This window comes from Guillardia theta, assembly GCF_000315625.1.
Source record: "Guillardia theta CCMP2712 unplaced genomic scaffold GUITHscaffold_176, whole genome shotgun sequence".
Classification (NCBI taxonomy): domain Eukaryota; class Cryptophyceae; order Pyrenomonadales; family Geminigeraceae; genus Guillardia; species Guillardia theta.
Genome location: NW_005434500.1, coordinates 1 through 27,969, shown reverse-complemented (window position 1 = coordinate 27,969; position 27,969 = coordinate 1). Strand labels below are relative to the sequence as shown.

General features: G+C 52.8%; 8 protein-coding genes across 8 annotated transcripts; 4 read left to right on the top strand and 4 right to left on the bottom strand.

The window, feature by feature from the left end:
- Positions 1 to 240: 240 nt before the first annotated feature.
- Positions 241 to 3,917, bottom strand: GUITHDRAFT_147845 (hypothetical protein; the record flags this gene model as incomplete). The annotated part of the gene is made up of 14 exons (XM_005820451.1): positions 241 to 334; positions 432 to 505; positions 708 to 812; positions 975 to 1,043; positions 1,366 to 1,541; positions 1,589 to 1,731; positions 1,776 to 1,993; positions 2,048 to 2,449; positions 2,622 to 2,690; positions 2,875 to 2,929; positions 3,339 to 3,391; positions 3,509 to 3,568; positions 3,690 to 3,800; positions 3,849 to 3,917. 14 exons carry the CDS (start codon positions 3,915 to 3,917, stop codon positions 241 to 243), a joined length of 1,698 nt encoding a protein of 565 aa, XP_005820508.1.
- A 1,333-nt stretch (positions 3,918 to 5,250) lies between these two features.
- GUITHDRAFT_120273 (hypothetical protein) lies at positions 5,251 to 6,268 on the top strand (the record flags this gene model as incomplete). Its single annotated transcript, XM_005820450.1, has 2 exons — positions 5,251 to 5,378; positions 5,425 to 6,268. 2 exons carry the CDS (start codon positions 5,251 to 5,253, stop codon positions 6,266 to 6,268), a joined length of 972 nt encoding a protein of 323 aa, XP_005820507.1.
- Positions 6,269 to 6,318: 50 nt separating this feature from the next.
- Positions 6,319 to 7,448, bottom strand: GUITHDRAFT_120272 (hypothetical protein; the record flags this gene model as incomplete). Its single annotated transcript, XM_005820449.1, has 7 exons — positions 6,319 to 6,398; positions 6,444 to 6,638; positions 6,939 to 7,001; positions 7,049 to 7,106; positions 7,148 to 7,201; positions 7,247 to 7,290; positions 7,397 to 7,448. 7 exons carry the CDS (start codon positions 7,446 to 7,448, stop codon positions 6,319 to 6,321), a joined length of 546 nt encoding a protein of 181 aa, XP_005820506.1.
- Positions 7,449 to 7,816: 368 nt separating this feature from the next.
- On the bottom strand, positions 7,817 to 8,946 carry GUITHDRAFT_156005 (hypothetical protein). The gene is made up of 7 exons (XM_005820448.1): positions 8,639 to 8,946; positions 8,453 to 8,552; positions 8,348 to 8,406; positions 8,233 to 8,284; positions 8,135 to 8,186; positions 8,048 to 8,088; positions 7,817 to 8,003 (listed from the first exon to the last, which is right to left on the bottom strand). The coding sequence occupies exons 1-7, from the start codon at positions 8,857 to 8,859 to the stop codon at positions 7,986 to 7,988; spliced, it is 543 nt and encodes a 180-aa protein (XP_005820505.1). The 5' UTR covers positions 8,860 to 8,946; the 3' UTR covers positions 7,817 to 7,985.
- A 2,983-nt stretch (positions 8,947 to 11,929) lies between these two features.
- Positions 11,930 to 14,237, top strand: GUITHDRAFT_120269 (hypothetical protein; the record flags this gene model as incomplete). Its single annotated transcript, XM_005820447.1, has 6 exons — positions 11,930 to 13,266; positions 13,329 to 13,372; positions 13,626 to 13,776; positions 13,818 to 13,960; positions 14,013 to 14,033; positions 14,089 to 14,237. 6 exons carry the CDS (start codon positions 11,930 to 11,932, stop codon positions 14,235 to 14,237), a joined length of 1,845 nt encoding a protein of 614 aa, XP_005820504.1.
- Positions 14,238 to 18,698: 4,461 nt separating this feature from the next.
- On the top strand, positions 18,699 to 19,470 carry GUITHDRAFT_120268 (hypothetical protein; the record flags this gene model as incomplete). Its single annotated transcript, XM_005820446.1, has 2 exons — positions 18,699 to 18,941; positions 18,997 to 19,470. 2 exons carry the CDS (start codon positions 18,699 to 18,701, stop codon positions 19,468 to 19,470), a joined length of 717 nt encoding a protein of 238 aa, XP_005820503.1.
- Positions 19,471 to 19,677: 207 nt separating this feature from the next.
- GUITHDRAFT_166430 (hypothetical protein) lies at positions 19,678 to 21,113 on the bottom strand (the record flags this gene model as incomplete). Its single annotated transcript, XM_005820445.1, has 5 exons — positions 20,905 to 21,113; positions 20,736 to 20,853; positions 20,387 to 20,626; positions 20,084 to 20,259; positions 19,678 to 20,026 (listed from the first exon to the last, which is right to left on the bottom strand). Exons 1-5 carry the CDS (start codon positions 21,000 to 21,002, stop codon positions 19,678 to 19,680), a joined length of 981 nt encoding a protein of 326 aa, XP_005820502.1. The 5' UTR covers positions 21,003 to 21,113.
- Positions 21,114 to 26,461: 5,348 nt separating this feature from the next.
- GUITHDRAFT_120266 (hypothetical protein) lies at positions 26,462 to 27,968 on the top strand (the record flags this gene model as incomplete). The annotated part of the gene is made up of 5 exons (XM_005820444.1): positions 26,462 to 26,848; positions 27,015 to 27,083; positions 27,425 to 27,532; positions 27,583 to 27,627; positions 27,902 to 27,968. Coding segments are annotated over 5 exons (676 nt in total), but the record flags the coding sequence as incomplete, so codon positions are not given.
- Position 27,969: the final 1 nt, after the last annotated feature.

Sequence of the window (27,969 nt, the reverse complement as noted above, 5' to 3'; positions counted from 1 at the left end):
CGGGAACGAGAAGTGAGGAGAGAGAGAAGAAGGAGGAGAAGAGGAGCAGGAGGTGAAAGAGGAGCAGGAGGAGGAGGGGGAGAAAGAGGAGGAGCAGAGCAGCAGGAGGAGCAGGAGGAGGACAGAAAAACAGGAGCAGGAGATGGTTGACCTGTGGTGTATCGTTGAACTTTCACGTCATTTGCCCAGAGCAGCTCCACCAGGTTGTCAATTGCTTCTTTACTGCTCAGGTTTCTCAGCTCAAGCTTCCCACCTCAGTTGGACTCGCCTATCAAGCACGCGGGACCTGCCGCTCTTGTCCAGGACGAGATTGCCGAGGATGAGCGACATGCACCTGAGGCTACAAGTGAGAGGAGAGAGGTAGGAGGAGGAAACACAAGGAGAAGGAGGAGGAAGGAGGAGGAAGGAGGAGAGGTGTGGTCTGTGCTCACTGTACGATCTCCTGCTCGTTGCTCCGAAGCAGGCTCGCCATGTTGCGGAGGCTCTGCAGGTCGGGGATCATGAACTGAGATGAAGCAGTGTCAGAGGCGTCGGAGGGCAAAGAGGAGGAAGAGGAGGAAATAGGGAAAGAGGAGGGAGGGAGAGGAGGGAGGTAGGGAGGGAGGGAGAGGAGGGAGGTAGGGGGGGAGAGGAGGGAGGGAGAGGAGGGAGGGAGAGGAGGGAGGGAGGAGGGAGGGAGGGAGGCTAGACTACGAAAGGAGCAATACCTTCCGTCCCTGCGAATCCAGCGACAGAGCCGCGAGAGCCCGAACACCGTATCGGAGGATGGAAGCGTCCTCGTGGGAGAGGAGGTGAAGCAAACGAGTCACTCCCTGCACTTCCTCTTCAGCTCCACCAGCTTTCTCCTCCTCTCCTCCTCTCGTCTCCTTCTCTCCGCTCCCCCTCCTGTCCTGTCCTGTCCTGTCCTGTCCTCCTCCCGTCCTCCTCCTCCCTCCTGTCCCCCCCCCCCCTTCCTGTCCTGTCCTGTCCCTCACCTGCGGGTGCCGAAGGAGTGCGGCCCTCCCTTCTTGCGTCTTGAGCGCCTTGTCCAGCGCAATAGCAGCCTGAGGAGGCTGGTCAGGTGCTGCAGGGCCGGAAATACGCCAGGTTGATAAGGGAGGATGAGGAAAAGCAGGAGAAGGAAGAGATAATGGAGATGGAGATGGAGATGGAGATGATGATGATGATGTTGTTGTTGTTGTTGTTGATGATGATGATGATAACAGTGATGGTAATGAAGATGAAGATCATGAATGTATGGTGATGATAATGAAGACTATGAAGACTATGAAGATTATGAATAAGTATCTGCAATGTAGGAGGAAACAAGAGAAGAGTTGGAGTGGCGATGGAAGGAAGAAAGTGAGGAGGAGGAAGTCAACGGACCTGCTTGACTGTTCCCTCCATGCTCGAGGAAAGAAGCTCCACGAGGTCCCCGACGGGCTGTGGGACGATTCCCTTGCTCATTTCTGCTTTCTTTCCTCCATCCTCCTCCCCTCGGATCCCCTCCCCCTCTCTGTTGCCTCCTCCTCCTCGCCGCAAGTGCTCCGTGCCTTGTACTCCTGATCCCCCGGTCAAGGTGTATGGAAAGCAAGAAAACGACTCTTACCGTCCCCTTCTCTTCCTCCTCCTCCTCCTCCTCCCACTGCGCGAGCCGCCCCTGTGCCGGCGGAGGCGTCTGACGTCTGATCTGATTGCTCCCCAGCTTGAATTTTGGTCGACGAGTCCGAGCTGGAAGACTCGCTGGATGCCCTGCAGAGGAGAGTGAGAGAGGAGAGAACAAAAGAGGAGCTGACCAGGAATGCTTCTTCGTAAGCGCCTCTCCTTCACCTGCTGCTGCTGCTGCTGCCGCCGCCGCCGCCGCCGCCGCCGCCGCCGCCGCCACTGCCGCTGCCGCCATCGTTCCTGCTCCTGCTCCTGCTCCTGCTCCTGCTCCTGCTCCTGCTCCTGCTCCTGCTCCTGCTCCTGCTCCTGCTCCTGCTCCTGCTCCTGCTTCTTGTCTCGAAGTCCGAACCTGGAAACAAATTCGGATCAGTTCAACTCCGGGCATTTGCAAACTCTTTCTCACTGGTCGAAACAATTCTTCTGGGAGAGGAGGACGCGATGGTCGAACACGAATGCCAGCTCCAGATCCAGCTCCCCCAGCTCCTCCTCTCCCCTGCTCTGCCTGCTTGTGTGTGGCTCCCTTCATCTCTTCCTCCCTTTGCTGCGAGAGCGCAAGCTGCTGGATCATAGCAAGGGGATCCAAGTTTCCCTCGAAGTCCATCTTGAAATTATCCTCGTCCTCCTCGTCCTCGACCTCGTCCTCCTTTCTCTCCCGCTTCCTCTCCTCCTCCACAGATGCTTCCCCGACTTCGTCTTGCCAGCTAGTCGCAGGAGCGGACGAGCGCGAGCAACTCTCTCCTTCGTGGGTCTTGTCAGGAGAGAGCACAGCAAAACTTCTTTCCTTCAGCTCCTCTAGAGCCTCCGCCTGCTCGCAAATATTACAAACTCTCTTTGCTCCTCTACCCACCACCCTCTGTCGCCTCCCCTTCCCTCTTGCTCAACCCATCCCCCCTCCCATCCAACTCCCACTCCCTCCCCCGCTTCTCGCTAAGGCCCCGCCTACGTCTCCTCCTCATCCTCCACTTCCCCTCCTTCACCTGCACTTGAATGTGCGCGACTTGGCACAGGATGGCATCACGTTCTGCGCACAGCATGCGGCTCTCGCGCTAGAGGAGGGAGCACTCAGATCGTGTAGTGCAGCAGCAAGAGGCGATTGGACAAGAGGATGAAAAGGTACAGGAGGATCTGGGTCGAAGGAAGGGAAGGGGAGGAGGAGGGCGGGAAGGTAGAAGAGCAGGAGAGCAGGAGAGCAGGAGAGCAGGAGAGCAGGAGAGCAGGAGAGCAGGATACCTGTAGTTCGAGCAGGGCCGCATGCTCCTTGCGAGCTACTTCCTTGGCTTCAGACCTAGGAGTGAGCGAGTTGTCACATGAAGATTTAGTTGTGTTGAAAGATAGAGATCTTCTTGTGTCGGAAGAGAAGGAGAAGGAGAAGGAGAAGGAGGAGGAGGAGGAGAAGGAGAAGGAGAAGGAGAAGGAGAAGGAGAAGGAGAAGGAGAAGGAGAAGGAGAAGGAGAAGGAGAAGGAGAAGGAGAAGGAGAAGGAGAAGGAGAAGGAGAAGGAGAAGGAGAAGGAGAAGGAGAAGGAGAAGGAGAAGGAGAAGGAGAAGGAGAAGGGGAAGGAGGACCAGGACAGGCACGCATCAGCTCAATTGTGAAAGATGCGGATGGGGTGGAGGGAGCGCACAGCGAAAGGAGGGACGGAGGGGAGGGAGTGGAGGGTTGGAAGAAACGGCAGCAGCAGTAGAGGTTTCTTACTCATATTTCTGGCATTGTGCGATGAGTTTCTCCAGCCGCTCTGCTCCAAAATCCTGCGCAGTAAAGTCTCACCTTGTGGCACGTCCCTGCTTCCCCCTCCGATGCTGTTCTCCTCCTTCCCTCCTCCACCCGTTGATGTCTCCTCCCTGCCTCCCTGTCCCTTCCTCTACCTCTGCTTCGTCCACCAGTTGGTCCCACAGCTCCACAAGTTGTGCAGGACTGACCCATCGCTGCATGTCTTGTAGTTTTCGCTGCCAACATCAGAGTTAACAGCCATGCGTAAAGTAGGAGGATGAGGAGGATGAAGAGGAAGATGACTTGCTGATGTTGGTGGTGGATGATTGCCATCACCTCAAGCAAGTTCGTCCTCTGCAAGGAAGCATTGGAGAAGAGCAGGAGCTGATGGTACTGCGCAAGAAGAGCATGCTCTTTTGCCACGCTGTTGTGCTGTGCAAACACAACCTGTTCTCAACCATGTCATGTTACCTTCAGTGCTCAGCTCTATCATACCTCATCCAAGTCAGAAGACAGGGATGAATTCATCCTAGACTGTAGCGAGGATGAGGCTTCACGCGCCATGTCGATCACGATGAGCAATCAGAGAGGAAACCAAGGCCGAAGTACCCGTGATCAATGACGTCCATACTTCAACATGAAAAAATGAGCGACCAGACAACGACTCTCTCCCTCCTGCTCCTCCTCATCCTGCCCCTCCTCCTGCTCCTCCTCCTTCTCCTCCTCCTCCCATGCTTCTCTTCCTCCCATGCTTCTATTCCTCTCCTCTCCTGCCGCTCTCCTCTCTCCTCTCTCCTCTCTCCTCTCTCCTCTCTCCTCTTCCTTCATCCTCCTCCCATTCTTCTATCCTCTCCTCTCTCCTCTCTTCTCCTTTCCTCTCATTCTCCCTCTCCTTCCCATGCATTCCCACTCGCCTCCTATTCGGAACTACGGTAAGTCTACAACCGTTTGTAACGGTCTTTCAGAATCGCTGCGATTTCTACCGGCAACCTTGGCGCCAAAAATGCAGACGAGAGGGCCTGACTGCACTCTACTAGGCTATGAAGAGGAGGAGGAGAAAGAGGAGGAGGAGAAAGAGGAGGAGGAGAAAGAGGAGGAGGAGGAGAGGGGGGAGAAAAAAGGAGGAGGAAGACGAGGGGTAGGAGAGGACTCCTCAGGAGAAGTTGAGGAGGAGAGGAGGAGGACTGTTGATGTTGCAGTGAAGAAGATCGGATGATGACTGAGGAGGAGAGCAGAGGAGGATTGAGGAGGACGGGGGCAAGAAGCCTTGCAATGGAAGAGATGATCAAGAATCTCACGATGCATGATTTTGAGGATGAGATTTATGAGTTGAATGTTCAGTGGCATTGACGTTCGGTCTGGGTCTGAGACAAGTGGAATGAGACAGTGATAGAAGATGAGGGGAGATGCGATGAGAGACAGTGAGAGACAGTGAGAAACAGTGAGAGACAGGAGTAGGAGAGAAGGGAAAGAAGAGAGCGAGAAGCGAATAATGAAGGAGAAGTTGATGTGCGACTTCAGGTTGATCAAATCTGACCGGAGGAGGGAGCGGCAGCCTCTGCGAGCATCGAGTGAACCGAAGTTTCTAGGTCCTCATGCGGTCAGTCGCAGGCTGAACTCCAAGGCAAGTTGGTCACCATCGATATGGTAGTATTCTCGTACGATCCTCAAAGACTCGGTCAGACGGCTGCTCGGGGGATAACTTGGCTGGCCTGTTCAACTGCAAACTTGACATGCAAGCATGGCCGCAGCAACATGACGGGCTGAGAGATGTTTGACATGCTGTGTGTGGATCAGACGCTGACTGGTAGTAGCGCGCTGTGAGCGGTGAAGGTTGGGAGCGCTTAGAGGCTGAGAAACATCAGATGCGCCAGGTCACCTGGTGACATCGATCAGCATGCAAGTGGGACTTATGGAGGGGATGAAGGACGGAGACTTTCAGCGCCAGAGCGATCTCAGGTCGAGGAAGGAGGGGGTGAAAGATTCTCTAGCTCGAACCAAGGTTCTCAAGTGGTTGATCGAGAGGTGAGCGGTGAAAAGCTTTACTGAAGAACTGAGGCCTTTTCTGCAGAGATTCTGCTGCTAGCCGAAGTGAAGATTTTTCAGATCGTCACCTATCAAGTCGGAAGAAAGCACAGAAACAGCGGCGAAGTATGAAAGTAGAGCTGGAAAAGAAGCTCTCGCATCTAGAAGAAGAGCTGCAACAAACAAAAGCTGCGCTCAAAGAAGCAAAAGACAACGAGCAAGACCTCACCGCAAAACTGAGGACACTACAAAGTCAGGTGCAGAGTCTCAACAGCTCGGAAATTTTCGTCGACGATAAGATTGAAAGTGCAAGGAGCAGAGTATTCGAGCTCAAGGCAAGGATGGAGTCCCTGGGGAGGGACATTCAGGTCAGATCGAACGCGCGAGATCGCCTTGCAAGTGCAGTCAAGCAGAGCAACGAGAGTTTGGAGCAAACGAGACAACTGCTCGCGCTCGAGAGACAAATTCATTCAATCATTGTACAGGGTGAGAAGACTGAGATAACAACGTCGACATCACTTCCAGACCTTCGACCATCCTCTGAGACCTCACACGAGCATCGGAAGACTGACGTGACAAACTGCCAGCTGCATGTGCAGCAGCCACCTGCACAAGGGCAGGACTTGTCTGCATCCTCGTGTGAGGCTACGGCAGAAGAGCTGCAGACGTGCCAGGAGATTCGAGCTCTAAAACAACTCAAAGTCAAGTACCGATCGCAGATCGCTGGTGTGAAGGAGACGGTGGAGAGGTTGAGACACGAGAAGCACTCGCTGCAACAGAATCGCTTCCGATGGACCCCGACTGAGCTCCGACAAGAAGCCAACAAGATAGCCTCAAGATCTCTGCAGACATCTTCTGAAGCATCCTCCTCCCACGAGATCAGCTCTTAGCCATCTGATCTGCTCTGATCGCTTCTCGATGATTTCTGTTTGCTATGTCGTCATCGCAACGAGTTCTGCGTTGCCGGGGGCTCATTTTGACGGGAAATCTCAGAACGTGCGCTGGAGGGTTCACTCTGAACTGAAAGTTTGCAAAGTAAGATGAGAAAATCTTACTTGCTATCACCTGTCTCGAACCCATCGTCTTTCAGAATGTCTCTCGGTTTCTCAAAGTACCCCACAAGCACTACAGGAGCACAATCAATCCTCAAACAAACATGACGAGACCAGGGGTCGACCTCGGTCAAAGTTCTCTTCTCCGCAGATCGTAGAATAAACGTCTTCTCCTCGTCCTCGAAACCCTTGTTGTCGTCAACTTCAACTGAGAGCACATGCTTGTGAACCTTTCAATGGTGTCCATCGCCGTCGAGACCTGACCTCTAGCTCTCTTGCCTCCTGCCCACTAGCGTCACCCCCACCCCTCCCTTGAGCTCTCCTTCACCTGCATCGCCGTGAGGGGGAAGCAAAACGTCGCCTGCATGCAATCTCCGAAGCAGCTTCCGCAGCGTTTGTTCGCCTGTTAGCAGGTTGAGAGGGAGGAGAGGAGGAGGGGAGGAGAGGAGGAGAGGAGGAGGCTGTACAGGAATGCCGAAGCGGTGACGGAAGTGTCTTCTCTGCCTACCGCACTCTCCTGGGGTGATGATACCCTGGCAGCAGCTGAGGCAGCAGCCGTCGCTGACGAGAGCTGAGAGAGGGAGTGAGGAAGCGACAGGAGGAGGAGGAGCGAGTTACCGTCATGCACGTGCCCGTGGATGACGCAGACGCCGATGCCCGTGAGGGCACACAAGCACTGGGAGCGAGTCAGCGACGAGAGGAGGCGAGGCTGAAGACCATGCGAGGGTTGTCGAGGCAATGAAGGAGGGATGTGCTCCAGGTGGGAACCTCCTGCCGCTGCTGTCAGCGACCTCCTGCTACGGCTAGAGGGCTGACCTTCCCTGACTCAACACTGTACTCCGTCTTGGGTTTGCGATGTCCTGATGAGAAGATGGTGAGTTCAGGTCAATGACATGCAACATAACATGCGAAAGTTTCTTGCCCTCTCTCTTTCCCTGTCCAAACATCTGCTTTCTCTCCACTCACCTTTGTATCGAGCATGCGGCAGAGGATCGTCGAACTCTCTTGACTGTGCCATGTTCCCTCCTCCTGCTTCCGACCCTCTTGACCTGCTCGCTCTCCTCCCCTCCTCCCCTCCTCCCCTTTTCGCCCCTTTTTCTCTTTTTCACGTAGGTCCTGGTGCAGCACTAGTAGCTACCTGTTGCTGCCTCTCCCCCCCGTTATCGCAGCGGCTCAACTCCTCCCCCACTTTCTTTCTCCTCCTCCTCCTCACGACCTGACATTCCCTCTGATCGGCGAGTCTCTTGCAGCAGCGAACATTTCAAATCACGAGCGCCGGACGGGAAGCCCGGGAGGGCTTGAGGATGTTTGGTTGTCTGTAGGAACACAGAGAGGAGAGGGATGGGAGAAGAGGCAGGAACCGGGTAGAAGGAGAGAACGGAAAACGAGAGTTTAACGTCTGCTGTGTTCAAAATCCCGACTAGCAATATCTCCGGAACATATTTACATTCATGCAACTGGCACAGGCTCCACAACAGCTCCTCTGCTCTGCTCTGCTCTGCTCTGCTCTGCTCTGCTCTGCTCTGCTCTGCTCTGCTCTCTCCTTCTCTTCTCCTCACGGCCATCCAGAAACCTGGACACAGGGAGTGAGCAGAGCAACAGGAGCGAGGTGACGACCAGGTGCATCTGGTTGCTGGTGAAGTATCGTCGCACATGTGCTGAACAAACAGTCAGGAATCGTCATGGAGCAGCATGCAGCTCTACTCGAGTGGTCAAATTCCGCTCCTATCACATCGTCCGGCACTGCTAGGTGAAGCTGCAACATCCCGTCACCAGCCACAGTCCACTCGCACAGCCCTCACCTGCCGCCGTCCGAGGGCAGGAGCTGTCTGAGGGCGAACCATCTCACGTCCCCTGCCACCGCAGAGGACGTGAGAGAGAGAAGGAGGAAGCGACTGGAAGCTCCTCTTGACCTACCTTGTCATCGGAACAAACCTGCTCCCCGGGCTCAGGATCCGCGACCTGCCCTCGAGTTGCTGCAAGGGTCATCAGAGCTGAGCTGGAGGAAGCAGGAGGTCGAGCCTGCAACGTGGGAGCCTTGAGTTGGTCCATGTCGTGACGGGGAAAGGGAGAGACAAGCTTGCTATACGAGCTCATGCCCGTCGACAGCCGCTCTGTTCTCCTGGAGGTTCATGCTCAGTGGGTTTGATAGAGGCAGGAGGGAGTAGAGGAGGAGGAGGAGGAGAAGTAGGAAGAGCTTCATCTTACTGGTCAAGGAACCTTGGGTACGAGACTGCGGGGGCCATGTGACGACTGTAGGGCTTCACGTCGATACACTCGAGTGACATCATGGGCTTGTGCCCTGAGTACTTGATGGGAGCGATGGGACAGTAACAGCGATAAGGGACGGCGTCCCCGGACTGTATGCTCCGAAACTTTCTAGAGTAGAAGTTGTCCTGGTTGCCGTTAGCGAACTCGCTGGTGGCCATCGGCTTGTTGTTCCACGGGAATTGCTATGGTGATGAGGATACGAGAGGCCCCTTGCTCGATATCAACGATCTGAAATGATAAGATCTGTCGGGACAGCAAACATCAGATCGGAGGGCGATCGTTGTTTTCCTGACATGCACTGAAGTATGGCTTGGAATATGGAGACATGCCCTCGTTCGAACAACAAGCCCTTTTGGCTGAAATCTTCTAATCTCTTTGCCTCACTTCCGATACCACAGACTACCTCCCCCCGTCTCATCTCCATCACAGAACCTGATTTATCTCAAGGATGCCCTTTAAACCTATCAGCCGAACGCAAATGCATTGCTCTTCCACGATCATTCTAATGGGAAGTGTGTCCCTGTCCTGTCCTGTCCTGTCCTGTCCTGTCCTGTCCTGTCCTGTCCTGTCCTGTCCTGTCCTGTCCTGTCCTGGCTTGTAGGTTCTATCCTGTCACATGCTGAGCTTGTTGGTCCCTTCTGTCTCCTCCCTCCCATTTCTTCCCCTTTCCCCCTTTCTCCATCCGACGGTAGACATTCTCAACGGTTCTCATTCTCGGTGTTCTAATAAATAGATTTGTTTTGAAATTATACCTGTAAATTTTAAATTGAAGATAAATATTTGAAGTGGTGCCCTCAACCGGTGGGCCAATGATTTCACTTACGTCGACTCTCCTGATTGTCCTCGTACTGATTTTTAACTTAACTTTTATTACCGGGCCGTCCGACGGAGTTGGCCCGCCCGGCTGAGACTCCGTACTACGGCGGTAAATGCCCGAGTCACCCGGCGAGAGTCCAATCATGATGCGGCGGCAACAGGGCCTTGCCAGGCTCGGCCCCGGAGACTGCGAACCCGACTCCGAGGCTCAGTCACTTAGGCGCGCCGGGGCGGCAGCGGCTCAGGGCTGGCACCGCCGGGGGGCCCCCCACTCCGGGAGTCACGGCGATGACAGCCTGAGCAGTGACTCTCGGCCCGGGCCGCCGGGCCGGCGGCCCCGGGACTCCGGGACTGATGCCTCGAGTCACTGAGCAGTGGGCTGAGGCTGAGAAGTCCGGCGGCGTTCAAGCCTTCACCGGGTACTACGCCGGGCCCGTACGGTACGAAGGAAACTTGAACATCGAGGCAGTCTTTTTCAGCGGGGGTCCGATCATAGCCAGTCACGGTAGCCGCTGAGTCTGCCATCTGAGTTTACTAATCAAGTTCAAGTTAACGCCGCGGCGGGTGGCAGTTCAAGAGTCTGAGTCTTGCGGCTGCCACTCACCGTGAGGCTGAGTCGATGCCATGATGAGTCTGTTCATCGGATAATCGGAGTCATTGGATGGCCGGATTGCTACACCTGAACGGTCAGTCGCCGATCATACCGTTCGGGTCCTTTCAGGAATCATGAAGTTACTTGGATCAGCCGTACGGAAGCCATGGATAGGAACCATTCCGAGCCGGAGGCTGTATGAGGGCGTCACTGACGCCCACAGTGCTGCTGTACAGTCTAGGTTTGCGGCGGTAGCTTCTCAGCTTTTCACATCTTTCAAGACAAAGAGCATTGGCCAACTGAGAGCAGGCATCTGACTGATCGTCTGAGTTCCAAGATTCGAGCGATTCCCATGGGTGATGCTGGGTTTCGTCTTCATGGGAAGCCTGTAAGCTCACCAGCATCATCCATCCGATGCCCTGCAACTCACGACTATCAGGATGCACGCGTATGGCGGCGACAATGGCGGCGATGACTCCTGCTTTCCGTAGCTCCTCCTTGCAGTTGCCATGTATGTCTTCCATGTTCAGCATCCTGAATACGTTGCAAGCCAACGTCTGCATTTCCAGGCAGTCACGATGAGCACGCATGGCGGCGATGAGCACGTGGATGGCTCCTTCCTCTAGTATTCTGGAAACTATCCCACCGAATTCGTATTCGTTTGCAATCAGGCTCAAGATCACCAAACATCCCTTCTTCTGTATCTCCAATCTGTCAAGGTGAGTGCGCATTGCGGCAACAACGGCGGGGATACCTCCTGCACCCAGGATCATCCCCACGATTTCCTCGTTGTCGGTAAGATCGCGGAGCGCCTTGCATGCCTGCTCCTGTATCACACAGCTGTTGGGGTGAGCGCGCATAGCGGCGACGATGGCGGAGACACCACGGGCTCTCGCAATGTGGAAGATGTCGGCAAAGCCGCAGTTGAGCGCCTGACATGCCAACTCCTGTATCACAAGGCTGTTGGGGTGAGCGCGCATGGCAGCCACGATGGCAGGGATGCTTTCCGCCTTGAATATCAAGTAATTGTTTTCACGGTTGCCGCGAGATAAGTTGATCAGCGCCGCGCAAGCATGCTCCTGCACGGAGAGGCTGTCAAGATGAGCGCGCATGGCGGCGACGATGATTGCTATTGCTCCTTCTTCCCCGATCTTGGTGGCAACATTGTTGTTTGGTGACAATAATCGGAAAATCTCACACCCTCCTCGAGCTAGCTTCTCGTTGACAGACAGAGATCCTCGCTTCATCGCCGAGATCACCGCATCTATCGCTCCTGCCACCCATGCTTCCTCCTCATCAGGCTTGAGCTCCTCCTTCAAGACGATCGACAACATAGCCTCTACTGCTGCTGCCAACTCATTCTCGCTTTCGTTCTGCCCCATTATCTCTGCGAGCCTCCTCCAGTCTCCCCTCCTTCCCGCTGCTGCTATCTCCTGTAGCACATGATCGGTGCTTTCATCAAGTTGCTCTCCAACCATGTTCATGATGTCACACGATGGGAGTACCGCCGAGCGGAGCTAAGAAAGCCTGAAGCCAAACTTCGCCCGGCGCGGGAAACCCGTGAGGAGCTAGGAACTTGCTGACGAACTCGACCGCAACGGTTCACCACCGAAACTTTTTCAGTCAATAAACTCTCCTAGTTTCGTCGCCTCACTGACTCGGGCAACAATTTGTAGCTCAAAACTATAAACCTGACAGAAAAAAAATGTGTATTACATTGAATCCTACCTGGATCCGATAGCTTCAGATAAAAGCGACGTCGAAATTGTTCAATTTATAGCTCAAAACTATAAACCTGACAGAAAAAAAATGTGTGTTACATGGATCCGATAGCTTCAGATAAAAGCGACGTCATGGTGTCCGGGGTGCGGGAACCAGCCATGTATGGTCTGTTTGTCCTCTTAGCATGCTTCAAGAGCCCGGCCAGCACGCAGCTCGCTGAAGGGAGGGAGCTGGTAGGTAGCTTTCGTGCGGCCGTTGGAGTTGCTAGATCTTTGACACCTTTGACATGTTTGAGCGGAGGGTTGCAATCAAGGTCTGCACAAACTTTGTTAGAACCCCCTGAGAGTAACCCGTCGAATGTTGGTGATGTACGAAAATGTCTCACGTTGCGCGGAGGAGATGAGAGCTCCAAGAAGAAGGTCAGGGGGATAAGGAAAGAGATCAAGGGAGTAGAGAAAGAGATCAAGAGTGCAGGGCGACAGAATCGGAGGAGGCATGCAGAACTTCGTGAAGACAAGAAGCAGCTTTGGAAGAAAGTGAAGCAGCCACGACAGCTGCTACCATTGAAAGAGGAGCCCTGTCCCAAGAGTCCCTTGCCGGGAGCAAGCATGGCTTGCACAGAATCAGAAGCTCGGCTTGACGGTATGGGATTTTGCAAGGAGGAGAAATACTTCCGTCTAGATCGCTCTTGCTCAAGGGGCACAAATGTAAACAGCGGAGAGCATCTTCTTCTCTACTGCCGACAAGCCTTCCTGGAGCAGTTCCGTTTCCTGCGAGAGCAAGTGCTAGAGCATGGTGCTCTTGGATGGATACAAGGCTGTCCAGGAACAGGGAAGACAACAACAACGCTTTCGTTTTGTATGGTGCTGGATAGGAATGAGTGGAGCTTCACATGCATCAGGCTGAAGGCCATAAGCGACACCTTTGTCGTGGAGGTTTCAGGCAACAGGAGAAGAACATACTCTGTCGCAACGGAGTCTGAGTGGAAACAGATGACACTGTTGCTTGAAGGGTTGTCAGACAGCAAAAAGAGCCTCATGGTACTCGATGGCTATTTGTCTTACCAAGAATCTCACAAGAGAGCTTTGGTAGCATGTGTAGGATGGCGGGAAGCCGACAGGCAAAATCGACGTCTTGTTGTGGTGATGTCATCGGCGTTTCGAGGAAAGATCTACGATGAAGAGGATCGAGAGTTGGGGCTGAAGGAGCACATAGTTCCATCATGGAGGATCGATGAATATCTAGAGGCAGTGCAGTTTGACGAGTTTTACAATCAGGTGGCCCCTTCCTTGGAGATGAATGTCACAGGAGAGATTTTGAGTCTCGAGATGACTACAGGGTCGAAATCGAAACAACAGCGAGTAAGGCATAAGCATTACCTAGCAGGTGGGTCATGTCGGTACATGTTCGACATGACTGCGGCGGAGGTCCTTCGGTGCTTGGATCTTGCGCTTGAAAGTGCTCCAAACTTACGAAATCTTTTACGGGGTCACGCAGGTGTTTCCTCGGAGGATATCACGAATCGGCTGATTGCCAGTACGGTAACTCAGCAGACGGTGGTCTGGTTTCCTGTGAGCAAGTACGTGGCCAGCAATCTTGCGGCGTCCCGGGGAGCGGTTGACACATTGAGAAAAATGTGGACGTCCTGTAGTGGCCAGCGAGACTTATGTGGGCATCTTTTGGAGATGCTCTTTTTCGAGGAAGTGAGAAGAGACCTGAGCATAACTTACCGCGGGTCAAGTGAGCCTGAAGTTTTAAAAGCATGCAATTTCGTTGTAAACTTCGATTCGTCAGAACACACGGACTCTCTTCCCCACACGAGGGCGTGTCTTAAACCAATCAGTGAATTTCAAGGTGGCTACGACGCAATCATTGTAGATCAGGATGAGAAGGTCGTACAGTTTTTTCAGCTGACAGTGTCAATGGATCACTCTCTCAAGCTCTGGTATTTTTTGACTGCTCTTGAGGCTCTGGGGATTCCTGCAGGTGGGACATGGACGATAAGGATTGTTTTGTCGTCCCGCCGGAGAACAAGGAGTTATTCCGAATAGCCCCTGTCGAGGATGCCGGGGCGCTAGAGCAGTACATGTGGAAGAAAGGGGAGGAGCTGTCAATGGCCCAGGTGGCGAGTATTGATTTCAATCGAAGGTCCCTTGTCGGAAGCAAGCATGGCTTGCACAGAATCAGAAGCTCGGCTTGACGGTATGGGATTTTGCAAGGAGGAGAAATACTTCCGTCTAGATCGCTCTTACTTAAGGGGCACAAATACAAACAGCGGAGAGCATCTTCTTCTCTACTGCCGACAAGCCTCAGGGCACCGACGTGGCCATGCAGCGAACCCGAGGCAGTGGGCCGACTAAGAGGAGGTTGGAGTTCGAGCAGGAGGTTAAAATCTTGCAGCAGTGAGTTCGGCCGGTCAACGGCTCGGCGTTACCGGTGGATGGCGCCGGAGAGCATCAGGAGAAGGCGGTACTCAGAGAAGAGCGACGTGTGGGCGTTCGGTGTGACCTTGTAGGAATCTGGACGTAAGCGGAAGTGCCGTTGACGAGGATGCGCTCGTGGGATAGAAGGTACGGGATTGGGGGCGAGCGGGGTACAGCATCATGCAGGAATGCTGGAGGGAGAAGAAGTCTGAGCGGCCAAGTTTCAGCAATTTATATGAAAAGCTTCAGCAGGAATATGATAAAGCCAAGTCAAGAGCAAAAGAGCTGGCGATAGCCAGCAATGCGTCCTGTGCATGGAACGAAAGGCGGACTGAGCGCTGATCCCTTGCGGACACAAGTGTCTCTGTGAGCAGTGCAAGGATGGAGCGGCTGGTAGGCCATGTCCTATTTGTCGCTCCAACCCACGAGTGTCAACAAGAGTTTCTAAAAGGGAGGATGAACTAGCTTTGGAATGTACCAGCTTTACCTTGTCAAACTGATTATTCGCATCATTTCGTCACACAATCTTTCACCGTGTTCGGGCTAGATGGCATCTCTTATGCTGTTGGAATATGCTGTCTGATGATGCTGTTTGCTCTGTCTTTCTCTCTCACAACAGGAAGGATAAATGCAGAGCTGCCATGATTGAAGAATCATGGCAGCTGCCATGAAAATGGAGCCCCATTTTGCAAGAGGTAATTCATCGAGGTAATTGAAGTTTTTCAGATGTCCATCTCAAAGAACCTGGCATCCGCCCTACAGCTGGCCATCGTAGGGATCTGATCCTCTGTCGTGAGCTGGCGTAACATAAGACGAAGTTGTGAAGAGCATCTTCTGAGCTGCTACATCGCATCTGCATCACAAGCGACATGTCAAGAGGACATCGGAACAAACAAACCGCAAGAAACGAGTGACCGATCGAAAACAGAACAGAGCTTATCTACAAAGTGCAGGAGCGGAGATCCGACAACTTGAACGCGGCGTTCACACCATTGACTTACATGGCATCAGAAACACCCTTTGAAGGACACAGGAAGCAAGCAGAAGCGAATAGAAACCGCACACACTGCATCGAATGGTATGCAACTGGCTTATTGGCAGCTTGCATGAGTAGAGCATGCATGATGATAGGAGCGAGAGAAAATCATACAAGTAGAGGACAACAGCAACATCAGACTCATATGCTTGATAACATTCATGAAACAGCAACATCAGACACATATGCTTGATAACATTCATGAAACAGCATCATCAGACTCATCATGCATGATAACATTCATGAAACAGCATCATCAGACAAAAAAGGTAGCATGAAAAGATGACGTATGATCCATCTTCAGAGCGAGAGAAAAGAAAAAAGAGAGAAAGAAAATCATACATTTCAAAATCATTCATTGAGTTAGAGAGAAAGATCAGGAAGATAGGATCAGCCTCAGATAGGATCAGAAGATAGAATCAGGAAAGTAGTTGCATGACATTGACCTCTTCTTGTTCCTAGGCTTGCATTCATATGCATTCGTATGAATTTATATGAGAATGCAGCGCAGCCTCACACATATCATGAGCAAAAAAACATCCAAGACTGACCGCATGAAACTCACCCGAAGCCAACAAGCTTTGCTGAAAGGTGCCTCCAGCCAGCCTCTTCGTGATCCCATCTCAAGACATCCGAGTGTGTGGGAGAGCATGCAACAAAGACAACGAAGCATCCCAAGTGAACATCCCATCCGACATCTTTTTACTCAAAGTTAAGTTAAAAATCAGTACGAGGACGATCAGGAGAGTCGAGGAGGGACACTCAGTACGGAGTCGCACAGGCCAAACGGCGAGAAGAGAAAAGACAGTCGACATCCGACATAGTAGCGGCACTCGAAGTAAAAGGATTTGATAAACTTTTAGTTCAGGTTGCCGAGTATCGGGGGGCCGGGCCGCTGAAAGTGACGGTGGGCCACTGAGTGGGCCGCCGGCCCCGACTCGCGGCCGCGCCGGCAGCCGCCGAACTTCGGAACCAAACCCAATCATGCGGCCTGCCAACGGTTGAACCGTTCGGCGGACTCCCGACGGGAACTGCGTGGCTGTCCCCCAAACCGTAATGAGTTGCATAGCCTACCGGAATGCACCCGCGATGATGGCATCGGAGCTGACGAAAGATCCGACCCAGCTGAGCCCAGTGCGGCAGGCTGTGGGGCGAGGCCACTGGCGGCCGGGCGCGGCCACGGCCCGCCGGGCCGGCCGGCGGGGCCCCGGGCTACGCCCAAACTGACTACTAGTTCACGGTGGCCGCCGAGTGCCAGTTTACCACACCACCGTGCCACCGTAACATAAAATCATTTCTTTTTAAGTCGAGAATCCTGTCATTAGAAATCCAGGCTGCTGTAAAATGTCCGCCCCTCCGGCTGGGCGTTAAGGCTCCCCGCCGGGATCCCGGCAGGTCTCGGGCGCTCTAAAACTCCATCCCTTAAAACCTGCTTGTAAGATACAGCAGTCGCTAGCAATTTTCTTACAGGACTCTCGTTTCCCTCTCCCGGTATCCCATGCCCCTCGATCTACTCAGTATCACCATATGAGATTCTTGCCCTCCTCGTCAGTGCCAGTCCAGCTTGCCAGTCAACCAACTTATGATCCAAGGAACATGGCACACTTTACACGTGTCGTAGGACACACTGGAGAACTTTGCTCACCCCTCTACTTGACTACAAAAGTACCGGTACTCGCGGTGTTGCAGGATAGGATGCTGGTACAAAGCTTCTAAAATTATCTTCCTTTTGAGGTTGATTTGTACCAGCCACGTGGATGCTATGATCCTTGCAGAGGTCCCACTACTGGAAAACAAACGGCTTCGAAAATAAGTCTTTTGACTCTTTGTTACCTTTATAATGTTCCAAAAGATATGTTTTCGTTATTGATCCGCCCGTTCGTCTCGATGACCGGAGAAGTTAATCAGTTTACTACAGTGGATGGTCGGAAAGAATGTCAGCAAATCCTTCCATCGTCTTCTAGAGCGTCCTTCTTCCTTTAAGACATGCTGACCCTTCCAGCATCCCGCTAGTTGTCACACTTTTCGGAAGCAGGACCCCTTCCTTCATAGCACCCCACCCCTCAGTCCCCTCCTTGTCCCACGTGTTTTCCGATCCCCCACCCCACACATGCAGACCCACCCCTTAGTACTACCTGTGACGGAAGGTCATTCCCTTCAGGTTTTACCTATAGCAAATCTGTTACGGGAATGATGTAGCGAAGGTCGAGGGTGGGTGGGGTGGGTACATGAGATATCAGGGGTCACGGTAGTAGTCCAACAATATCCCAATTGCTTTAAGACAGGTTTGAACTGTTGTTGGTGACCCATATACTACATTCTCGATATTATGATTGAAGCTCTAATTGATTCGCCACTACCTACACCCCTGCAAAACTGCGGTAGTTTACACTACTCCCCTTCGTAAAAACGCAGCATGCCACTCGGCACACACAAACAAACTCAAAATTTGACCTACAGGTCGGGGGTAAAAAAGCACGTAGAAACTCAGAGGGCTAGGGTACATACCTGATTCAAAAACCATAGTAGGTCAATTGAAGAATTGAGTGGGTATGCCCCATTGCTCTCAATGAGCTCAAATACCTTTAACTAAGCAGTTTGTAAGCCTGTGTTCACAGATACCACCTACCTTGGTAGAAATATGACTACTTTGTGGAGAACCCCCCCGAAAATATCTGATCCCCTTACAGCTCGATTACACCCTTCTGTTTTCAGTCCAGTACCTACCCTGTTATGAATCAAAAATTGTACCCTAGCCTGTACCACCCCACTCAACCAAACATTCACCCACCCTGTATTCCTACCACCCTTGTAAAGACACATTTGGTCTATCTCACCCACCCCTCGGCCCGAAGCATCACTCTATCTTTATATCCCCCTGGACTACCCCAGGTATCTCCACCCCTTGTCCCCCCAGGGACCACCCCACTGCCGACTTATCCATGTCCCTTCCACATCTAAAGCGGGCGTCATAGAATTTAAAAGTTATTTATTGAAAGTTTAGATTGTTTTAACCGGTATTGAAATCCGGCTATATAGTTGTTGAACAGCTTAAAAAGCATTAGAGAACGCAACGATCCGATATAAATTCAGCGTATGCCGAGCTCATGGCCGGTGTATTTCTGGCGATTTAGAGGGGTACACTGGGTCCAATAATCAAAAGGCATCTCTTCATTTACAAGTATACTAACAAGGGGGCGTCTCCACTATAAGGATCCCTTCACGCCCCTCACCTTCATCCAGAACCTCCTCGTGCGAGCAAGTCAGACCTTGAAGTCTCAGAAGACAGCTGCTCTTACTCAAGACCCACCTTCCAGCCAGTCACACCCCTCACCTCCCCTTCCTCTTTCTTGTTGAACCTTCGCGTTCTTCTCAGTTCATCCGTATCAAGCTCCCGACTTACGAAGTATGACCTCTATCACCCCGACCTCTATGCCCCCACGCGGCCCTTTCAGCGAGCAAGCTACTTTCACTCCTTCCCCGGAGACGTCCCCTCGTCCCATTGGAGCATTCGATTCCTGCCTTGGAAAACGCAAGTTTGCTGAAGGCGACTGGTTTCCTGGGGCAGGAATTCCCTTCTATAGCTTTGGTTACGAGAACGATTCCAAGGCAAAGTTGTACCGGACTTCTATCCTCTTCACCGAACTCAAGGTAAACTATAATGTTCAACTCCTTTCCGACCTTGTGTTTGACATTGTCCTCTCAGAATCAAGTGGATGAAATGATTGCAAGGAAGCATGCCACCGACGCGAAAGAGCGCCAGATCTCGGCTCAGATTGCATCTCAGCATCCCATCAGCTTCCCCGAGTCAGTTGACCAGCCGGCAAACGCGAGCCCGCAGTACCAGCTCGAGTGCTCGAAGGGAGATATCAGCGAAGTCGAGGTTGTGGCCAAGAAAGGAAACTCTCTTCCTGCTCCTCTGACCGAGGCTGTCCTCCGTACCGCGTACAACGAGCTGCCAGCGGGTGCAAGGAACGCGATCGAGACCTGCGTGCGCTGCTGGAGGGAGAAGAAGCTCGGTGCCGATGAGATGCTGAGCACTGTGTCGTCCTTCTCTGGATCCAGTAGCACGCTGGCCAGTGTGTTTCACAAAGCGCAGAGCTTTGGTCAGGCGGACGAGGGCGAGATGGCGACGGAGGATCAGTTCCGTGAGCTTTCGCTCATGGCCATGTCCTTGTAAAGTTTTCCTGCCCCTTTTTGAGTTCGGATGTATAGAGTGTGTGTGATTAAATTAGATTACTTCACAAGATCTCGCTATTACGTGCTTTAACTTGTCAGAATGGTAGTTTGCATTTGATTCGCTCTGGGATAGGTTTCACGTTGGGGAATCACAGTGTCAACCGTCGCACCAAAGATTAATTTCCTCTGTTCATCTATTGAAAAAAGTCTAACCCGTATTGGCGCGAGCTTTCGGTTCTCTTGCTCCTTGCTTCTCCGCTTCATCTGTGCCCACGGGTATCTCCTCTGGCAGGGGTATCCCCGCCAGGAAGTCAGCGTTGATGGGTGCACAGACTACAGGCGAGTCGGCGGCCGCCGGGTCCACTTCCTCCAGGCGGACGACTACCTTGATTGTTGCCAGGCTGCTGGGCTGGAGCTCCAGGGGCTGCTGGGGACCACGACTCTTGACACGGGCGATGAAGGCCGTGAGCAGGCCAGACTCCCACATGGCAAGCGCAATGAGGTACAGGTAGTGGCAGGCCATGGAGAAGGACACTCGGAGCTGGAGGGGGACGACGCTACGAGCACAGGGAGCCGTCACAACATCATAGGAAGGAGTCTTGGGGCGCACTCACCCGAAGAGGATAAGATTTAGCGGCATCCATGTCCGGATCGTCATGGACGTCAGCTCTGCGAAGCCTTTCTTGACCTTGTCGACCACACCCGCCGCTCTCCTTCCCTCCAGAAAGCCCATCACCACCAGGAAGGCGAGGCAGTACACCGGCGTGTACAGGAAGGATGACGTAAGAACCTGGGTGAAAGCGTCTCAGAGGCCAGGGAGGTAGACGATGGGGAGGAGGGAGCAAGAAACAAGGCAAGAGATGAGAGAGCCTGCAAATGAGCAGGCGAGTGGGAGCAGCACGAGGGAGATATCTCACCATGCTCGACAACTTAAGCAGGGGCTGCAGCCCTGACGCTGCCATCTCGATGTACCAATACCAGGCGTGCGTGAAGTACCCATCGAGGCAGCCCATGACCGCCCACCTCCCATACTCGCGTTTCGGTCGCCATGGCTGCTTGTTGATGGCGTCGCAGGTGACCTTGCCGAGCACGTAGAGCGCCATACCGGTGAGGGTGTCGACCGGGTGAGGGTACTTGTGCAGGTAGAACTCATAGACCTGATAGGCACTCAGTCAATACGCGAGCTCACCTCGTCCTCCAGCTCATCATCGCTGTTGCTCTTCATTGTCTTCCCTCCCTCCCTCCTTCCTCCAGTGGCAGACACACCTTGAAGACGTCAAGAGGGGACGGCAGCATCATGTGCGGGCCTCCGATTGAGCGCCTGGGCTTGAAGGCGACGCCATGGGAGGGAGAACTGCGAAGAGGAGGAGAGATGGAGGGGAACCTGGTCAGCCACCATTCAGTGCACTGGCATCGAACATCCTCCTACTCAAACCTGGGACATGGCGCGATCATGAAGCTGAGCGACAGCTGAGACTGGAGCACAACCAGGAGCAGGAGCAAGGCTCCCCTTCCCCTAGCGTCAGGCAGCATTCTGGGCTGCTCGTCCTCTGCTTCGAGGCTGATGTCGGACAGGACGTTGCTTTGCTCGTTTCTTGTTGGGCTTCGCCCGGGTACTTCTTCCTCCGATCACTCCATTGACCTGGATGAACAGCTTCAATCGACTAAGGCAGGGCAGGCGGAGACTTGAGAGTTCGTGAGAGAAGGAGATATGAATGACTCGAATGTGAATGATACACAATGATACACATATGAGTGATTCAAATTATTTCCATGTTGTGCATGGAAACAAAAGTAGACATTCCCTACCCTTCTCAGTCTAAAGACCAATAGAGTAGGAACCAAATCTATGACATAAGTGGTTTGCAGCTTTGCATCTTTCCGGGCATCTTCGGGAGAAATATCCGCATTTCGACTCAATCCTCGTTCGAATTCATCTCATTGCCTCTGAACCCAGCACATAAAATCACAAACCAACCATTGCAGCTTGCTGCTACCGAATGTCCTGCCTTTGACTAGCACTACAGCATGCAGCAATTGGCATGAAACTAACTTGTGATCTTGCGCAAACAATCTGATGTCCTCGTGTCTGAAGAATGTTCTTCGCCTTCCACCTTCTCCGTCTTCTCTACCATCACGTTAAACCTCCTTGCTGCCTCCCATTGTTCGCACCAACCCGACCATGACCCCCTCCTATTAGGTGGCATGCAGGGGGTGCGAATACCCACCCGGGGGAACGTCACGCTTGATGCTTTATCAGGTAGGGGTGGTCAAGATGTACGAGCAGGGGTGGTGGCGAGGTTGTGGACTACCCCACCATATCCATTATCACAAAATATCACTCGAATGGAGGGGTGAAGGGATAGTGAAGGTAGGTATCTTTAGTTAATAAATGCTGAACTTTGTGACCCAAAAACCGCCAAAAGTATCTCTGTCATCAAGCTTGGGAGAATTTTGGAAATATTGCTTTCATTCAGGGTATATTTCAAAATCTGTGCTGAAATTTGAAGATTGATTTTCATTATTTCAGAAACATCTTGGAGAGAGCCACCCTGTTTCCGAAGTTCATAATAACAAGAGTTGTGTTGGCCCCCGTTCGGGTCTGTGGTGTACCCGTACTTTTCCATGAATTGTGGTATTTTAAGTACGGGTGGGTACACGATCCCAAGTTGGAACTTTGTGTGGCTGCACGAGACCTGAGGGCCTCCAAGAAGTTCGTTATCGTGCAAACTTTGAGTGACTGAAAACTTCCCGGCGAACATCCGAAGTTTAATGTTTAAAAGTTTCCGAAGTTCAATCTGAAAATGATGGCAAAGTTTGGCGGCTGCAGCCTGCCCGTGACTGATGGAACGTATGCCAGCCGTGCCAGTCAGATAGCGCCGAGTTAACAAAAAACTCTCCTGTAAACCAAGACGACTTACGTGTTTTGCGAGGCGGCATGTAGTACGTGTGGACGAAGAGGGGCCTTTCCTACTGAGCCGTCTTGCTAAGGTCCTCTCATGTCTGGATGCTTGGGTTTCACATGCTAGCATACAGTCTATCTCTCATGTGCTCCTCAATTCTGGATTTGTGTGCATTAAACTCGGTCTTGAGCAAAAACTGTCTTGTTACAACTAAGGTCGATGTGATATCTGCGTGACTTTGGACTAGTACAAGTCTAACAAACTTGTATTCCGTCGGTTATGAGCCTCGATTACATGCTCAATCATGTTGATCTTATATTTGGTTAGTTGAATTGTTTACTGGAGTTTTTTCTTTCTTGGTATTGTTTTCCCGTTGCTGTTGAAAATTCATGCAAATTCTATCAAGCTGTACACATTCGGATGACTCCTCTCTTCAATCAGGCTCTCTTTCTAGCCGCAAGTTGTTTAGGCCTATCTCAGCCTCAATTTGTTTGATTGATCTTCGAATAGGAAAAACAAGCCTTTCCCCAGTCAGATTGGTCGGTCGAATATCTGCTTAACCGTGTGGAAACGCACTTGAAGCTGATTCGATTCTTATTTTTCTTGATCTTTGAGTAGGATCAAATGGAACTACCAGGAGATCTGGCGGAAGTTTTCATGTCATGGAGCTAGGCTGTGGCATGCATAACTGGAGCTACTTCTGGATCGGCGAACAAGGTACAACTGCACAACAATCTTCGAATGCCTTGAAACGGATGTTCCATCTCGCGGCAGCAATCTCTGGTGACAAGTTCTTTACGGTTCAAACTTTATCTTTTGGTCTTCAAATGCCGGCGGGCACGCTCTCTCTCTCTCTCTCTCTGTTATCTGAACTCCGAAGTTCTCTCCTCAGACTCTCTTATCTTATCCTCCTTCTCTCGTCATTGCATCAGCTCGCCAGGCATCTCCCTTATCTCTGCACTGCCCCATCTAATAGCCCTGCATGAAATTCTTCTTCAGAATGGACAATCCTTGAATGGTTATTGCCCACTCAGCATGACTGTGAACTTGACGTTGTATCATCGTATCTTGACTTGGAACTCTGCTGACATTCTCTTCAAGCTTGTTTGTGTGACTTTCTGACGTCCGATGTAACGTACTATTTCAGAAACTCGGGGGGAGGATGGAACGTATGCCAGCCGTGCCAGTCAGATAGCGCCGAGTTAACAAAAAACTCTCCTGTAAACCAAGACGACTTACGTGTTTTGCGAGGCGGCATGTACGGTAGTACGTGTGGACGAAGAGGGGCCTTTCCTAGCCGTCTTGCTAAGGTCCTCTCATGTCTGGATGCTTGGGTTTCACATGCTAGCATACAGTCTATCTCTCATGTGCTCCTCAATTCTGGATTTGTGTGCATTAAACTCGGTCTTGAGCAAAAACTGTCTTGTTACAACTAAGGTCGATGTGATATCTGCGTGACTTTGGACTAGTACAAGTCTAACAAACTTGTATTCCGTCACTAGTCCAAAGTCACGCAGATATCACATCGACCTTAGTTGTAACAAGACAGTTTTTGCTCAAGACCGAGTTTAATGCACACAAATCCAGAATTGAGGAGCACATGAGAGATAGACTGTATGCTAGCATGTGAAACCCAAGCATCCAGACATGAGAGGACCTTAGCAAGACGGCTAGGAAAGGCCCCTCTTCGTCCACACGTACTACATGCCGCCTCGCAAAACACGTAAGTCGTCTTGGTTTACAGGAGAGTTTTTTGTTAACTCGGCGCTATCTGACTGGCACGGCTGGCATACGTTCCATCAGTGACCAGCCGCACGGTGCGCGGCCGGCCACCGTGACTGCCGTGAGCCCGGCTGCCGCCCGGCGGGCCGGCCACCGTGACTGCCGTGAGCCCGGCTGCCGCCCGGCGGCCGCGGGCCGTATAACTACGGGCTAGTACTCACATTCAACGGTCACCGCACCGAAGTACCGGCGACGGTACCGTAATAAGTAGCCCCGGAGCCTACCGTACGGTCGACGGTCACGGCCCGGTGATCGGACGGCGCGGCCGACTCTGACCCGGCGGCCCGGGCTTAGCATAGCTCACTGAGTCACGGTGCGGCCACTGATCATGCCGCCGGTACGGTCCGACGGCGTCGGATCGATGATCCGATGATCCGATGATCCGATCCGGGCCGCTGTACGGTCCGTGACTCAGAAGGCTCAGAGTCCGCACGTGACGTGACGGCCACCGGATCGGCGGCGCCTCGCCGGATGATCAGCCGGGGCCCGGACGGTCACGCCGGGCTCCGAGGCTGGCCGGCGGCCGGGGGCAGCCTGCCAGGCTGATCACTCGGTGAACTTCGGAAGGCTGATCGGACTGACCGTGCAGAGACTGCCCGGTGACTCATGGTTGTGACGGCCGGGCCCGGGGGGCCGCGGCCGCCGGGCGGCCCGGGCCCGGCCCGGCCGCGCTTGCCACCAGTGCCGGGCAGGCTAGCCCCCATGAGTGCTACTAGAAGTTTACCAGTCATTGCTGACGGTTGGACCCGACCGGCACCGCCGTTCTGCTCAAGCTGCTCCTCCTCCTCCTGCCGTACCGCCGTACTTCTACTCTCCCAGGCTCCACCTCCTCGTCCCCCTCAGCCTCCCCACCCCCCGTCCGAGGCTCCTTCTCCCTCTCCCTCTCCCTCTCCCTCTCCTCCTCCTCCTTTCGAAGCTCATTCCTGCTACACCTTATCTTCGGCGACCGGAGATTCCTGCCTAATTCATCCAATCTCCCGGTCCCAACATGAACATGAAAGATATTCTCACTCAAACACTGTTTGCTACATCTTCAAGCTCAGCGCCACCATTCCTCAGGTGTGATTGCAAACACACATGGGAAGCTCACGCGAGATTTATTCCAATCACCCTACTGTAGCATGGGAAATCCATGACGCCATAGACGGGCGAAACAAACAACTATGGTTTACAACTTGTCACAATAATTTTACAACTAATCTGTCAACACGTCACCCTCTTACTTGAGATTTGACCATGACAATATGCAGACATCTCTCTTGTCGTCTAATGGAGTCGAAAAAGGTGCTTCTCATAATCTCATTATCTTCCTCTGCTTCTACAATCCTCATGATAGCCGCACCCATCCAACCTCGATCTCTCCAATGGAAACCACGTTCGCCTAAAACACGACATGTCAACACTCAATTCAAATACTCTTGTATGTTTTCGATTCTTCCTTTTGGATAGCTGATCAAGATTGACAATGTTCTTACAACTCATCAGTATCTTCATGCTCGGTTTCTTGGAAGACTAAGGTATCCCATCCCATCCCTCTCTCCCGTCCCATCTCCCGCCCCATCGCATCTCCTGCACTTCTTTTGCTCACTCTCCTCCAGTATCTGCCCTGCTCTCTTCCTGCTCTAGCATGGCAGGCGCTACGATGCTTCTTTGCGCATTCGATTGTTTCTTTGCGCCATTCCTTGTGGCAGGTTTACCACGTAACAAAAAAATGGAGGCCAAACATTTGGAATCCCTCTTTGTGCAAATTTGAAGTTAACAATTAAAATTTCATAGAAAATGAATTATTATTGAAAATCTCCTGAAGTTTAGATTTCATATTCATGCTGAACTTTTCAAAATTACTCTCAATATTCCTTTGAGGAAAATGAAACTATTGCAAAGATTGGACTCGGGATGGAAGTAGGGTGCGAAAACATGGTGAATCCATGGGGGGCAGGGACAGGGGAAGGAAACAGGAGAGGCGGCGATGCAGGAGGAGATGGAAGAGAGCCGAAGAAAGACCATGCGATGATGGAGATGTGTGCAAGACCAAGATCGCACGAGAAGAATCGTGCTTCTCCCTCCTCATTCTCCTCTCGACGTGGAGGCTGTGGGTGGTATGAAAGGGCTGGACCAGGGAAGTGCAGAAGCAGCATGCTGCTGATAATGATCGTCATGTTGTCGACTTGCCATGGCTTCATCCCGACTCTCCCAGGAGGAGGCATCAGCAGCAGAGTTCGGGGCCTCTGCGCTACCAGGACGGAAGGCCCCCTACCATCCTTTCTTTCCCGTCCTCCACCGCCCGCACGCCTTCACGCCGTGCAAATGTGCTCCAGCGGAGGAAATGAGGAAGAGAAAGAGCAGGCAGAGAAGGATTGGGGCTCTTCTAGCGGCTCCGTGCTCCAAGAGCCATCGGCTGAGCTGGTTGAACTGGCGCTCAACAATGCAGAGGCGGTTGTGAGGGCGGCGGGAGGGTGCATCGACTCCCTGTCCTTCGGTAGGGAGTGGAAGAACATGTTCCCTGACTTCCCGCGGAGCAAGTTTGACGGGACGAAGATCAGCTCGTTCAACAAGCTCCTGTCCGTGTACGGGAACGAGCGGTTCGTGATCGAGGAGACCAAGAAGCGGGAGATCAAGCTGTATGTCCTCAAGGATGCCAAGGGGAGGGAGGGGAGGGAGGCCTACATGCGTGCTGAGGAGCAGCTTGCTGAGGTAGATCGCAAGCTTACTCGCCTCCCCTTCCTCTCTCTTCCCGTCTCCCCTCCGCCTTCCTGTCCTTGATGCTTCTGCTTCCTCCTCCTCGTTCTCTCTACCTCCCCACCTCTTCTTCCCCCTCACCCTCACCCTCCTCCTCCTCATTAACTTTTGTTTTCCACAGCTCGCGGCTTCCCCTCTTGGCGCTTTCTTCGAGATTCGGGGCGGACGCATGAGAGCGGGCACATCTAAGGTATTCATCCTCCTCCTCCCTCCTCGCTTCCGTTTCTGTTCCAACCACTCCCTTCCTTCTTGCTTTCTCTTTCCTCTTTCCTGCTTGATCCTTCTTCCTTCTTCCTTCCTCTTCCTCCTGCCTCTTCTTCCTGCCTCTTCCTCCTGCCTCTTCCTCCTGCCTCTTCCTCCTTCCTTGTTCCTCCTTCCTCCTTCCGTCGTCGACTCCTTCCCCTTCTTCTACTCTTTCCATCTCTTTCTTGAACTCCACCCTTTGATTCTTCTCTGTGCACTCCCCATCATTGCCCGGCCATGCACTCACTTATTCCCTCTCCCCCACTTCCTGCTGTGAACTCGTTGCAGTCCCTCCCTCCCAACCTCGCCTCCTACACCAAACTCGACCTCCTCCTCGACGCCATCGAGCCCAACCTCGTCGCCTTCGCAGGAGGAGTGAGCTCTGTGTCCGGCAGGGTAGCAAGACTAGCCTTGTCCTTCTTCTCTTGATTCTCTTCTGCTTCCAGGATGCGGTCACATGTCTCAATCACATCAAGAGACTGCAATATCAGGTCCCCTCGCTGTTCACTTTCCTACCTCCCTCGGCCAACTCCTGCCTTTCCTCGTCTCTACCGCTCTCCTCCCTCCTTCTCACTTCGTTTCCTCCCTCCTCCCTTCCTCCGCCCCTTTCCTTCTTCCTTCTCCACATTCACCTTCCTCCTTCTTCCTTCTTTACACGACTCCTCTCGCTGCTTTCCGCACTTCAACAGGTCTCCCCGTTCTTCCCGTTGCTCACTGCTCGTTTCTTGCTGCCTCCTTGCCCTCTGTCTCTGATCGCCCTGGCAGGCGAAGTATCCCGTGCAGCAGACGCGCGTGAGCTCCTTCGTGCGCGCGTTTGCCGACATTGCAAAGCA